Genomic DNA, 13767 nt, shown 5'->3' on the forward strand with positions numbered 1-13767 from the left:
GGTAGGATGTATATTTCCGAAATACTTATACTTTTAACAAAACTAATTTTATTACTTATATAACTAATTTATTAATTTTTTTAATTATTTATTTTAATAAGTTATAAATCAGTTATTATATAAAATTATTTAAATAAATAATTTAAATTACATACTAAATCGTAATAAATGACTATAAAACACAAATCATTATTTTGATCTCTCATTTGATTGCTTTTATCATGTGATACTTTGTCGTATTATAATTTACTTTTACTCAACTGCACTATACATAAAACTTACAGCTACTATCGGCAAAACTATGCATTTTTTAACTTTTATTGGTCAAGTTGATATTAATAATTTCTCATTTTAATCTCATCTTAAAAAGACTGTCAATTTTCAAATAATATTTACATGTTTTTCGGGAAAAAAAAAAGGTTACTGTTATTTACGGCTTCACATAATTTAGAACATCCCGCAAATCAATTTTCAAACAATATTTTACATGTCTTTCACAATTACTTACGACGATACTAATACCAAAACATGACCTTTAGATAATATAGAACACCCCACGAATCAATTTTCAAACAATATTTTACATGTTTTTGGAGAAAAAAAAGATTACTGTTACTTACGATGATACTAATACCAAACACGGCCTTCAGATAATTTAGAACACCCCGCGAATCTATAAAACGAAATTTTTGGAGCAATTTAAATTTTAAACCGCCGCTGAGAGATGGCAACTAAAGGAGCTCCGACGTCCAACAAATCGGATCCTACATACTCTCTTCAATCTCAAGTAGTACCTCTACAAATTTAGGGCTCTTATAATCTCGATAAATTTTTATATTTTTCTCTGTAATTGTATTTTTAATCTCGATGAATATGTGCTCGTCAGGCTGTTATATATTGAGCCAAATGTTAGTTACAGTATAAATTACACTGCTTATCACTACAATGCAGTAATATTCAATTACATGTTATAGATGTTTGATGATGAAAATGTGCAGGTTAATAGTGTCGAGATTTTGAACTTTGTTGCAATGTTAATTGGTGATTCGGTGAATGCTGGTAGTTGTAATTAGGATTTTAATTATATGTTTTAGATTATCTGATAATGAGAATTTTTAGGTTGATGATGTCGGAATTTAGGAGAATTGTTTTAGGGTTCAACCAGTGATTCGGTGAATACTAATGGTTGTAATTAGGAATTTTGGGGAGAATTTGTTAAGAGTGTTGGAAACTTGAAAGGTGAGATAGTAAGATGATGGATCGAGTTGAATAAGTGAAGTTCACATGTAGGACTAATAAATTTTGAAACTATTAAGTATTTGTGTTCCTACTAGTCGAGAAGATTTGTTAGTTTAAAGAACAGGTTAAGATTTCTTTGATATTCTGTTAGGGGCCTGCTGCCCTTGCGGACATTGTGACTATATATTGCCAAGTTATGCAAATTGCTAACTTTTTAGTGACTGAACAGTGAAGATGTTGGGATTGTAAACTTGCCTTCTCTACCACACTAAGATTTTTCTTTTTCTGATGGTATTTGCTACTTTTATGGTATATAGTCTAGCAAAACTTTGAAACGAGTTGATGCGTTTATAATAGTATAATGATAACTATTCCTCTCATAATCCTGCGGTTTTGTTCTTGGATATCAGTTGAGTTATTATTAGTTAAGGCCTAAGGGTGTTAGTTGGATGGTAAAATACTTAGTATTGTTTGATTTACCTACTGCTGGTGATTTGTTAAGGAACAAAGGAGTCTGAATGATGCGTTAAGGAAGGCAAATGGTATATTACATGGTGGTTCAGGAGCTCTAAACTCTTTCCTTTTAAGCATGTTAGCTCTGGAGAACAATGATGAAGCTGATGCATCTATGAGCATCAGAAATCCCCGAGAAAAAAGACCAGCCTTGGGCCATAAGCCTGCTCAGTTTTCTTTGAGGCCAAACATATCGTAAAACTTCAAACCCAAATTTTTGTGATTAATTATTATGATAATACTTGCTGAAGTAATTATTTTAACAGGCAGGCCTCTGCTGATTTCAAAGTCAATTTGAACATTGATCAACTGCACGACCCAGTGGATTTCTTTCCAGCCTATGGTAAACTTCAATGGATTATTACCTTTCTGATTTCTTTTGTTCACGTATTGAATGTAGCTCAACATGTTTTTACATTGTTCATAATCGGTCTGTAGATCCCAAAGATGAAATGCAAAGACATAAAGATGGAAGTATATATAAAATAAATGACTCCATACTATCTGAAAATCCACGCAGTCGGCAGCCAGGAATCTTGGGGTATTGTATATATATTTCATATAGCCTCTCATGCATACATAGGTTTCTTTCTTTTTGTCAGCTTTTTTTTTTCCTGATAATAATGTTTTGTCAACATTATGCTGAACTAAGTCCATTATACACCGAAGTAATATATTTCTTTTGTTTTAGTAAGTCAGTTAGTTATATGCATCATTATTCATCAGTGGTTTCTGAATGTGAACTATTTCCATTATACAACGAAGTAATATATTTCTTTTGTTTCAGGAAGTCAGTTAGTTATAAGCACCATTATTCATCAGCAGTTTCTGAAAATGATGATAATTTTTTATCCTCCCAAGAGGCAATACAGGAGGACAGTCTATGTCCATCTAAATTTGTTTGGCAACAAGAAACAGCACATTCTGATATTGATTTGCAGGGAAAGGAAGTAGTAGGTGAGCAAATGATTTTGAATAATAGGAAAAGAAGGAAAACTATCACTACTTCTGATTGATAATTTCTTTGCTGTTCTTTTTCTTCTGGTTATTGCTATAATTATGATACTTACCACAGGGATTCAGTATTGCTTTTTAGTCATGTGTTTGTGTTACTACTGATGTCATGGTTTATTTTTGAACAGAATCAATACCTAAGACTGAGAAAAGAATCAGTGAGATTTTGGATAAATTGCTGTCAGAAAGTATCGAAATTTTGGATGGGGATGGGGCACCCTCCTCAATGCAGGAGGGCCTGCAGACAAAACCTGTCAATGTAGACAAGTATTTGCCTGACTTCAGTTGCACAGGAAGGAGTATTATAGCTTTAGAAAAAGAATTTCCTCAGAATCGAATATTACAGACTGATGCTCCGAAGTTGATTAGAGGATTGAGTGGCAAATCACCTATAAAAAGTAAAAATGTTGCAGAAAATCCAGTTCATAATTTAGCTTCCTCTACCACGCCAAAAAGCCCATTTGCTGCGTTATCTCTATTAAACAAGCACATTTCTCAGTTAAAACCAAATAGTGATCCGTTCGTGGATCTGGATATTGATCTATCATCGGCCAGAAATGCTTCTTCAGTGGAAGAATTTAACCGACTATCACAAAAGGTTGATGAAGGGAAGGGGTTGATTATTTCTAGCAAGCTGACTTCACCAACAGAAGTTGAAGCTACAAGAACTGCAGTAAATGGTATATTTTCCATCCGATATTTGGCTTCACAAGTCTGGATTTTGTTTATAGTGTCACCTGAAATGAAATTTTGTACAAAAACCTGCATCTGTTTTATTTTGAAGATATGTCTGAATTTTATCACAGGTCCATCCTAAATCATATCAGGAATAGTATACCCAGTATATCAGTTTCTTAGACCAGACATGTCTTGCAGTATTATAAGCTGTGGAAGTTTTTGATTGTCTGGATGCCATTATTCTTCTATAGTTACTGCTTTCATACCAAATATTTCTTTTCTTTCACAGGTCAATCAGACTCCACTTTAACGAAAGGCCTTCTAATGAATGGACAACCGATAGCTGCAGACTCCACCTTTGGAAAAGACCTTAAACAACGTAACAAGGTCTTCTTTCGGGTCCATCTTCTCTTAGAATTTGTACTGTCAAGTCCGTGCTTGGTGTTGCATTATGCATAGAAAATTTTGGCTTGCCTTGTATATCCTTAAATTACTTTCTTCGGGTTGTTTTTGATTGAAAGTTGCAAGTAACATGCAAGCCAGGTTCTCTATAGAAACATGTCATCTACAATTCTGCATGGTTGCTATCTTGAGTTCCCGCTTTTACTATAGACTTAATGTTTGCTATAATTGTGTATTGATTATTAAAACTGTGCAGGCACCAAGAAAAGGTTCAGCAAAGGGCAAAAGCAAGGCAACACATGAACAGAAGAGAAGAAAAGCAATTCCCAGACAAAGTCTGATGGGTTATCTCATGCATCAAACTGTTTCATTATACCTTCATTGCCTATTTAAAGGTGTTGATTAGTTACATAGTTTATTGGACTTTGGACAGAGACTGGTAGATGCTTGGAGTCTGGCATTCGCCACAGCAAGAGAATTAGGACCAGGCCTTTGGCATATTGGAAAGGGGAAAGGTTTTTATATGGTCGAGTTCATGAGAGTGAGTATTTCTTTTCTCACACGAGCCTACTTATCAACTTCACAGGAACTAGTATTATCTTTCCGTAATGAGGGAAGGATAATAAATTTTGGAACAGAGGGAATTGAAGATAGGTTGGTAAGTTGGTTATGTTTACATTACAGGTCTGGCAACTGTGATTGGAATAAAGTACATGTCTACAGCGGAAGAGAGCGGGCAGCCTACTTTCAGGGTAAGTTCGTATGTCTCAGATGAACACAAAGAGCTTGTGGAACTGGCAGCAATGCACTGAGATCTTTAGCAACAGACGATGAAACTCAAGTAAACCGAAGTCACTATTTTTCTTTGCACTTTACCTATATGGTAAATCTCTCTTTTTACCATACTGGTAGTGTTTTTTATTACTAGCTTAAAATCCGTTGCACTTTCGAAATTCTAAAATGTTTTATCGGTAATAGGTACTTTCTTTTTTTCCTTTCTAATTTGTGGCTTTTTAGGTCTGCGTATTGTAAAATTGCAGTAATTGAGGATTTTTTTAACATACTGCTTCTTTTATGAGTTGGAGATTGTGTAAACTGAAGGGCTGCTATTTTATGAAGTATTTTAACTTTTGAATCTCATTCGGCCCGTATTAACAAAAATTTGTCGCTTGGAATAAGGTCATCATAATTGTAATTTATTAATATCTTGATGAAATTAATGATAATTATGGGTGAAGAAAAACAGAAATGTTTCTTTTTATAAAAAGAGGCTCAGCTTTTTTTATTGTCAAACTTATGCACCTTATGAAAGCAAGAAAAAAGTACTTTAAATTTTTCGATTGTTTTATTTGATTTAAATAAAAATAAATACTTGATAAATTTTTAAAAATCCAATAAAATTAACTAAAATAGTAGAACTTGGAACCTTTCGTTTGGATGTAATACAATTCATAAAAATTTTGCGAAACTCAATATATAATACTTTCGGAATTTCGACTAACGATAGAGTGATATTTCCGATAATTTTTTTAAATGAGTGAGTCACTTTTTCAATCTATCAGTAACCAACTTGAGTTTTCGGGCTGTAATGAGTCACTGATAAATATTTAACTTTTTTTTTAAATATATATCTAATAAAAATACTTATTTAACATATTTAACATATCTATTGATTAATTAAATATCAATTTTAGTTTAAAAACATATATGATTCTAATATAAACATAGGTTTTATATAAAAATAGATATCAAAATGCGATTAAACTATTTAATACTAATATGATAATAAGAATAATATTTATTTATAATAACAGTCTCTTGGACTCTTTACTTGGGTGTACTTGGGTTTTATTTGGGTTTATTTAGGTTTTGTAAGAAGCTATTATGATGAACGTTGCTGATGCGCAGCCCACAATCATCGAAGGTCGTAGGTTATGTTCGCCCTCTCTTCTTTGTTAGCATCCATCTGAGTTTGGACAAGACAGAGTGACAAACTGATAATCATATCAAGGTCTGAGTCTTGACTATGCATGGCTTGTTATACTATTATTATTATATGTCTCGAAGAGTATTGCTTATTTCTAATATTGAATCTGTTCTTTAGTTTATTGAGTTTTAGCATATCGAAACTTTGATTTATGTGGTGAGCACGGATATAGGAAGGATCACGGGAATTTTCGATATTTATTCGTCGTTACAAAATATTATAAGACTCCTGATTAAAATTTGAAATTATGATGGTTTATTCTGAAAATTTGCTTGTGCCCGCGATAAATTATTGGAGATCTGGTTCTTGTTTTTATTCTGTTGTTTTTGTAGGGTTTTAACATCAGGGAATGCATGTGATTGTTTCTATTATGCAGAAAAGCATAATTACATGGATGTGATAAGCAAAAGCATGAATAATTTGAGCTTTACATCTAGTAGTGAGCTCAGATTCTCCTTTTCATCTGAAGAACGTGTTCTTGATGATGAGGATTTGTTAGCATTAATCTTTTTGCGTGTTCCTTGGAAGAAACTCATGACCTTGAAGTGTGTTTCGAAACAATGGCTCTGTTTCATTACCAGTTCCCGGTTTCGAAAGTTACTCCCTCCTCTCCGTGCCTCTGGTCTCTACATTCACCGCCTCTTTAAACTAGGCCGTCCTGATAGACTATACTTGATTGGTCTAGACAATCCTCAAACCAATCGTAGAATCTTCACTTCTCCTCACCACTCTTTTGTGCCACCCAAATTTCGTATTCTGCATTCCTGCAATGGCCTTTTATTGTGCGCTCATAACACCAATTTCCGCTACAATTATTACAGAAACTGTTGTGTATGGAACCCCTCTACCAAACAGTTAGATAACATTTCACAGCATCCCCCTGGCACACGGGTTAGTCATATTGGCTTAGCTTTTAATCCTCTAAAGTCGCTTCACTACAAAGTAATCGCCTTTGTGTCTGAACATGGATTCAAGAATGTTGGTTTCATTTATATTTACTCCTCTGTAACAAGTACTTGGAGGTTCTCTGTACAATCTTTTAATCCAGCTCCACATTTGAACTTCACCGATGGTGTCTACTGGAATGGGCGTGTGCATTGGTTGAGTGAATTACAGGATGTAAATTCAGTACCAAAATCCGATGCTTCTGAGTGTTTGTGCTTTAATGTGGATGAAGAGAGGTTTGAAACATTTCCAAGGCCTCCTATTGCTGTGAAGGCGACTCCAAGAAAGTGTTTGTATTTTGGGGAGTCGGAAGGCCATTTGCATGTTATTGAGGTTTTTCCTTCAACCACTTCACTCAAAGTGTATGAGATGAAGAGTGATTACTCAGGGTGGTTTGTCAAGTACAAGATTCCTCTTGCTCCAATTTCTGAAGTTTTCCCCGAGACGACTCAACATAAGACTTGTTTGCCTGGTAAAAATAATTTTGCAGTCACTGTGCATTCGCTTATCAGAAGAGAGAGTTTCCAGGAGGATCCGTTACTGGTATTGGAAATACCTGGTAAGCTCATACGTTACAATATCGTGGACAGAAGCACCAAAGTCATATTGGACTTTGGTGCAGATTTTGATAGAAAAAAAATTGATTACTGGGAGTTTGGAATGTTAAAAGTTTCACAGCACATTGCATCGCTATAATGTGTGTAGTTACAGCAGTATTGCTGGTCTTGGCGAAAGAAGTTTGGCCTGATTAATTCAGCACTTTCTAGTTGTTATGCAAGAGTACATTGTTTTTTATATTATCTATTCAATATTTAGTATGAACAATTTGTTTTTCTGATTTGCATCAATCCTGCATATTTAAGTTTTAGGCAGCTTGTCGTTCTATCCTGCTGTTGATTTGCATGTCCTGAAACTTGTCTGACAGAGTGCAACTGCTGTTGCTGCTCTTTATGAAATTCTGTGAAGTTATCTTTTTGCCGATCTTATGAAATTTGTTTGTGAGCTCTGTTAGATGATGGCCTTGTAAGAGTTGCAATCAGATCAATTAAGAACTTCTCCTTGCCTGGTTCAATTTTTTTATAGTTAAACATCCGTCCACACCGGACTTGTATTTGACATGTTTCGAACACTCGACAATCGGAATTACGAAATATCATTGAACCAAGAGCTCGTCAAATGCGTTTGCACCAAAACATGATAGGCCGGACGACCTGTTTGTCATCAACTCTGAGAATTAAGAAACACTGAGGCTGTGTTCACTTGGATGAATGGAATGAGGGGAGAATGGAATGAAAAATTATATAGAAATTTTATGGAGAAAGAAAAAAGTATGAGCTAATAATGACTATATATGAATGAGTTCAATTTTTTGTGATAAAGATTGTAAAAAAATATGATGTAGAGATGGAATGAGCATTCCTTCCAAAACATGTGGGATAAAATTCTAGTTAAAATAGTAGGAATGGAATGATTGAAGGAATGAAAATTGTATAAATTTTCTTTGATCAACATCATTTTTGAGTACAAAATTCATTCCATCCTCCCTCCATTCCATTCACTCCAAATGAACACAACCTGAGTTCTCTAGCGCAATGCCAAAGTGGATTACTCAGCTTACACCTAAAAGAGTTCCTTGAACAAAAATCTCACCATGATTTCAGATCAATCATGTTTCCAAAGAAGTATTTTGATCTCATTGGTTCTACTATTGGTTTTAAAAAAATATTTTAGATAAAAGTAATACAGTAATAGTGGGACTTATATGCTTTTACAGTTAAAATTGGTAGTTAATATTTGTTTTGGATTAGAAAAGGAAATTATAAACATGTTTAAGGCAAAATTTGTTTTGAATTAAAAAAAGAAATTATAAATACGCGAGTAAATATTAGTTGACTTACAGGATAAATATAATTTTCTGACCATGCGACGAAATTATCTTCCTTACACTTATTATATTTAAGTATATAATATAACGTGTTCTAATAATTCTTTTATTATTAATTAAGCCAGTATATTTAAACATTATTATTAGTTCATATTTCAATTAAACTTTAAATATAAACGATAAAATTATAAATGTTATAAATCACATCGATTATAAACTAGTACGATAAAAAAGTTAACATAATACAACAAAATATATTCCGTTTCGAGGACTTCGCCGTATATCCTCTTCGAAGACTTGGCCCTATATCCTGTTTGAAGACTTCCCAAGTCAAATAGTTACTCCCTCCGTCCCTTTTTATCTGTCCATTTTGGAAAAAAAAACACATACTAAGGAATAATTGATTGTATGAACTTTTTCATTAAATACCTCTAATTAATATCTTGAAAATGGTGGAATACCCCTACTCTATGTCTTGAAAACATGAATTCAACCAAGTTTTAAATAAGTCAAGCCTTGAAAATTGAAATTATGGAGATATATTTGAAAAACTATCATTAAATTAGTTTTGAAAGTATAAATGGACAGATAAATAGGGACAAATTTTTACTTCTAAAGTGGACAGATAAATAGGGACGGAGGGAGTAATATTTTATGAACTGTGCCCAACATATTATTCGGTTTGTCTCTAAATTCCACTCAGATAAGAACTTTTAAACAATTGTTTTGAAATTTTGTGCAGGCTTCAAACTGATAATATTACTGTATGTCTTATCTGTAGACAACTTTCAGTTCTCAGCAGCATCTTCCCTTCGTCCGAGTTGACATTTCTCAATAAGGATGTTTGACCTTTTCTTAGTTACCAAGTTGACTTCTTTTAGCTAGTTTCGGTTTAAATTAAAATCCCGACATGTTTTGAAAATGAAGATAACATTTCAATATATAATTAGTCCTCCATCCCTTCAATGGTTTAACTCGGAGATGAGATTCGACACGTATTTTTATTCTCATAGAACATAATTTAATGAATTATTTGAATGTCTCTGAATAAAGTTTAGTGTTTAAATTTTTATAATGAAGATACCATAAAAAAATGAGAGGAATAGAAAGATCATATATTATTAAAATTTATTTAATTTTACTACTTCGGACGCACATGAAAAATTATACTATATAATGTTCTATCTTTTTCTTAAATATTACTTGTCCGTTTATAACATAAATCCGAACTCAATTATTAAAACCAAACATGTCACCTATTTTCAGGCAAAATCGAACATTAGTCAATATTATAGCTGCCGCTTGTTCTATAACAGTGCCTATTTCAGAATCTACAGATGGTCAATATGTAGACTACTTAAAAAATACTATAGTCTTTTTATTCCACTTCATGTCCTATAAATACCATGCAGTTCACGTAAAATTATCATATCAAACACTTGAAGCCTGTGCAGCAACCTAGCCACATCTCAAAATGAAGTTGAGCCATTCAATCTGTTTTCTTCTTTTGTTAACATTGTCATGTGCATCATCATCTGCACTAGCACAAGATGAAAATCCACAAAATTTCGTCAATTGCATCAACCTTCACTCTATTGACATCTCTGAACTTGTGTACACTCAACAGCACTCCAACTTCACTCAAACCTTGCTGTCCAGCATCAATAATCTGCGGTTTCCGAAACCCGATACGCCTAGGCCTCTAGCCATTGTGACACCAGTGAGTGAGTCACAGATCCAGAGTGTGATTTACTGCAGCAAGGAACAAAATTTGGAAATGAGGATTCGGAGTGGTGGTCATAGTTTCGAGGGCCTTTCTTATGTTTCTGCACTCCCATTTGTAGTACTAGATCTCGTAAAATTCAAGAATTTTAGCTTTGATGCTGCAACGGAGACTGCATGGATTGGCTCTGGCTTGACAATTGGAGAACTATACTATAATATTGGAAAACAGAGTAATGTGCTTGGATTTCCCGCGGGCTTATGGGCGAATGTAGGCATTGGAGGGCATTTCAGTGGAGGGGGCTATGGCATGATGAAGCGAAAATATGGACTTGCTGCAGATAATGTGGAAGATGCATGCCTCATCGATGCCAACGGAAGAATTCTAGATAGGAAGGCCATGGGGGAAGATTGGTTTTGGGCTATTCGAGGAGGTGGTGGTGGTAGTTTTGGAGTTGTTATTTCATGGAAAGTGAAATTAGTTCCAGTTCCAGAGATTGTGACAGTTTTCAGAGTGTCACGAACTTTGGAACAAAATTTGACAACCATTTTTCATAAATTCCAGTCTGTTGCACCTAAGCTCCCGAAAGAGCTGGACATCAGGGCTGATATCCAGAGTATTTTGAGCAATGCAAGCCTTCGTGCAGATAACAGAACAATAACCATCGGGTTTGACTCGTTGTACCTAGGCCGGGCTAATAGTATGTTTTCTGCAGTGGAAGAATATTTTCCAGAGCTTGGATTGGTTAGAGAAGATTGTGTCGAAGTAAATTGGCTTCAAGCAATGATGCACTTTACAAATCTTGAGTTTAGCACACCTCCTGAAATATTGCTTAACTCCACTGTTCTGCCTAGGCCAGCTTTTAAGTCAAGAAACGACGTCGTTCAGGTACCAATTCCTGTACAAGGCTTAGAAGGCCTATGGGAGAAAATGTACCAAATTGCACCACAACAAGCAACTCTACAGTTCACATCCTACGGAGGAAGAATGGATGAAATTGCGGAGTCTGCTCTTCCCTTTCCTTTCAGAGCTGGATCGTTGTACGAGCTTAACATGTTTGTACAGACCGAGACAGATGAAGCAGAACGCGTGGAATGGATTAGAGGCTTAGGAACATACTTGACTCCTTATGTTAGCCAGAATCCGAGAAGTGCATATGTTAATTATGTTGATCTATGGCTTGGGACTAACAATCTCAATGGCACCACAAGCTACGAACAAGCAAGTAAATGGGGAAAACGCTACTTTAGAAACAATTTCGACAGGTTGGTGAAAATCAAGAGTGTGGTGGATCCGTGCAACTTCTTCAGACATGAACAGAGTATCCCTGTGATCTCTGCAGGAAAAATATCATTATGTGATCCTTAATTTGATTTATTATGTTAAGTGTTCAGGATAACTAGCATTCACATTTGGTCATGTACTTCGTGTTGTTTTTTTCAAATTAAAATCATTGATATTGCCCAGGAAAATCAGTAATACCAAATATTATGCAAATATTCGAGAAATTTTATGAATAGCTTGGTTGTTGTAACACAGAAAGATTATATAGTCGCCTGTCTGCCATCTACTACGTGTTGGATAAATATATGTTTCAGTTCGGACGTCCCTCTAACACTTTAAAATTGTAGATGAGTCGGGTCTCGGGTTCTAGAAGGAGTTTGTATTTTGGGGAGTCTGAAGGCCATCTGAGAATTTTACTAATTGACCAGGAAACTTCGATAGAATAACAAGTACTGGTGCAAAGTTGTAACATAAGTACTGAATGTTTCGTGTTCAGGATAACTAGCATTCACATTTGGTCATGTACTTTTTGTTGTTTTCAAATTAAAATCATTAATATTGCGAGGAAAATCAGTAATACCAAATATTATGCAAATATTCAAGAAATTTTATGAATAGTTTTGTTGTTGTAACACTAATAGATTATATAGTCCCCACTCCCCAGTCTGCCATATCCGTCACGTGTTAGATAAATATATGTTCCAGCTGGGACGTCCCACTAACACTTTAAGATTGTAGATGAGTCGGGTCTCGGGTTCCAGAAGGAGTTTGTATTTTGGGGAGTATGACAAGTACTAGGGCAAAGTTGTAACGAAATTCATCACTTTCATCAACAAGTACATCATCCAGGCACAGAAGAGTGCTTGGTTTCAACACCGATATCAAACACGAAAAATTCAAGTTCGACAATTAAGATCTTATCTGAAATGATGATATTTTGAGCATTTTTCCAATATACTGTATTTTTTTACAGTTGTATCTTCTGCAAATAATCTCGTTAAATTACTTCAAGATTCAAAAACATCAATTGGTAATAATCTCGAGATGAGCGGGAACCTGTGTGACAAAATTAATGATTATATATGACAAAATAATACTGTCTGATTGATAATTCTTAGCATAAAGAAAGCGAGAGCAAGAGAAGCACTCTGAGAAAATGCATGAAAGCAGCCAGGGAAAGAGCTTGAAATAGACGTGCTTGTAAGCTGTAAGAGCAACTTCAATGCAATGCTATATTTGGTTCTATTGCTATATTATAGCATCAAAAGTAAAAAAACTCAACTCTAAAGGGGTGCCATATTTGGATGCATCCATGCATAGATGCATCCTTGGTTCTATATTTGAAACCAAGGATGGATCCATCCATGTTGCCACATCATCAATAAATAGAAATTGGAAACTATTTAATGAGTTAATGAGTTAGGTAAAAGTTAAAGAGTTGGTTCTATATAAAAGTTAGGTAAAAGTTAATGAGTTGGTTAAATTTAAAACAAGTTATAGAACTTAGCATTGGAGTGCAAGTTTTATTTTAGCACCAAAAAACACTTTTTGGTGCTATATTATAGCAATAGCAATAGATATATAGCATCTAGCATTGAACTTGCTAGCAATAGCAATAGATATATAGCATCTAGCATTGAACTTGATCTAACGCATTCGTAATAAACGACTCAATTCATAATAGATAAAGAAAAAGCGATATTCCGTTAAAATATCTTTGCATTAATCATCACAACCAGACGTTTTTGGACAGCATTATCTCGTAAAATATATACCAAAAATAGGTTAAGAACAGGGTCCATTATCCCCACCGTTGTTGCCCCATTAGCCCACAACCTATTGATTCATCAAGTGCTTCGTTTCATAATAATGTCTAAAAGTGTAAAATACTTGTCAAAAGTTTGTGCATATCTAGATGTTTGTTATTTTAATCGCTACTTCCGCCATTCCAATATAACCGTGATTTTAATTTTTTACATGTAATTTCAAATATAAAAAATAATTTATATATGTATTTTGAATATTTTGAATAAGAATATAAATTTTAAATTTTTATTTAGAAAAAGAAATTTTGAAAATAATATATAAAAATATAAT

General features: G+C 34.1%; 3 protein-coding genes across 7 annotated transcripts; all 3 read left to right on the forward strand.

The window, feature by feature from the left end:
* Positions 1-630: 630 nt before the first annotated feature.
* Positions 631-4986, forward strand: LOC108194200 (uncharacterized). 4 transcript variants are annotated; one of them, XM_064082295.1, is made up of 10 exons: positions 631-787; positions 1742-1947; positions 2019-2095; positions 2191-2293; positions 2540-2709; positions 2895-3446; positions 3734-3831; positions 4103-4190; positions 4280-4387; positions 4531-4986. In XM_064082295.1, exons 1-10 carry the CDS (start codon positions 725-727, stop codon positions 4656-4658), a joined length of 1593 nt encoding a protein of 530 aa, XP_063938365.1. In that variant the 5' UTR covers positions 631-724; the 3' UTR covers positions 4659-4986. The 4 variants fall into 4 exon arrangements, with proteins under 4 accessions (XP_063938365.1, XP_017216610.1, XP_063938367.1 ...); XM_017361121.2 differs by having other exon boundaries at positions 4103-4181; XM_064082297.1 differs by lacking the exon at positions 4531-4986 and having other exon boundaries at positions 3734-3823.
* Positions 4987-5703: 717 nt separating this feature from the next.
* LOC108194211 (F-box protein At5g07610) lies at positions 5704-7613 on the forward strand. Of its 2 annotated transcripts, none has more exons than XM_017361143.2 (2): positions 5704-5857; positions 6210-7613. In XM_017361143.2, exon 2 carries the CDS (start codon positions 6224-6226, stop codon positions 7472-7474), a length of 1251 nt encoding a protein of 416 aa, XP_017216632.1. In that variant the 5' UTR covers positions 5704-5857; positions 6210-6223; the 3' UTR covers positions 7475-7613. The 2 variants fall into 2 exon arrangements, with proteins under 2 accessions (XP_017216632.1, XP_017216633.1); XM_017361144.2 differs by having other exon boundaries at positions 5723-5857; positions 6166-7613.
* Positions 7614-10107: 2494 nt separating this feature from the next.
* Positions 10108-11858, forward strand: LOC108195070 (berberine bridge enzyme-like 26). The gene has a single exon (XM_017362003.2). The coding sequence runs from the start codon at positions 10138-10140 to the stop codon at positions 11752-11754; it is 1617 nt and encodes a 538-aa protein (XP_017217492.1). The 5' UTR covers positions 10108-10137; the 3' UTR covers positions 11755-11858.
* The last annotated feature ends 1909 nt before the right edge of the window (positions 11859-13767 follow it).

This window comes from Daucus carota, chromosome 7 (assembly GCF_001625215.2).
Source record: "Daucus carota subsp. sativus chromosome 7, DH1 v3.0, whole genome shotgun sequence".
In the NCBI taxonomy this organism is placed as follows: domain Eukaryota; kingdom Viridiplantae; phylum Streptophyta; class Magnoliopsida; order Apiales; family Apiaceae; genus Daucus; species Daucus carota.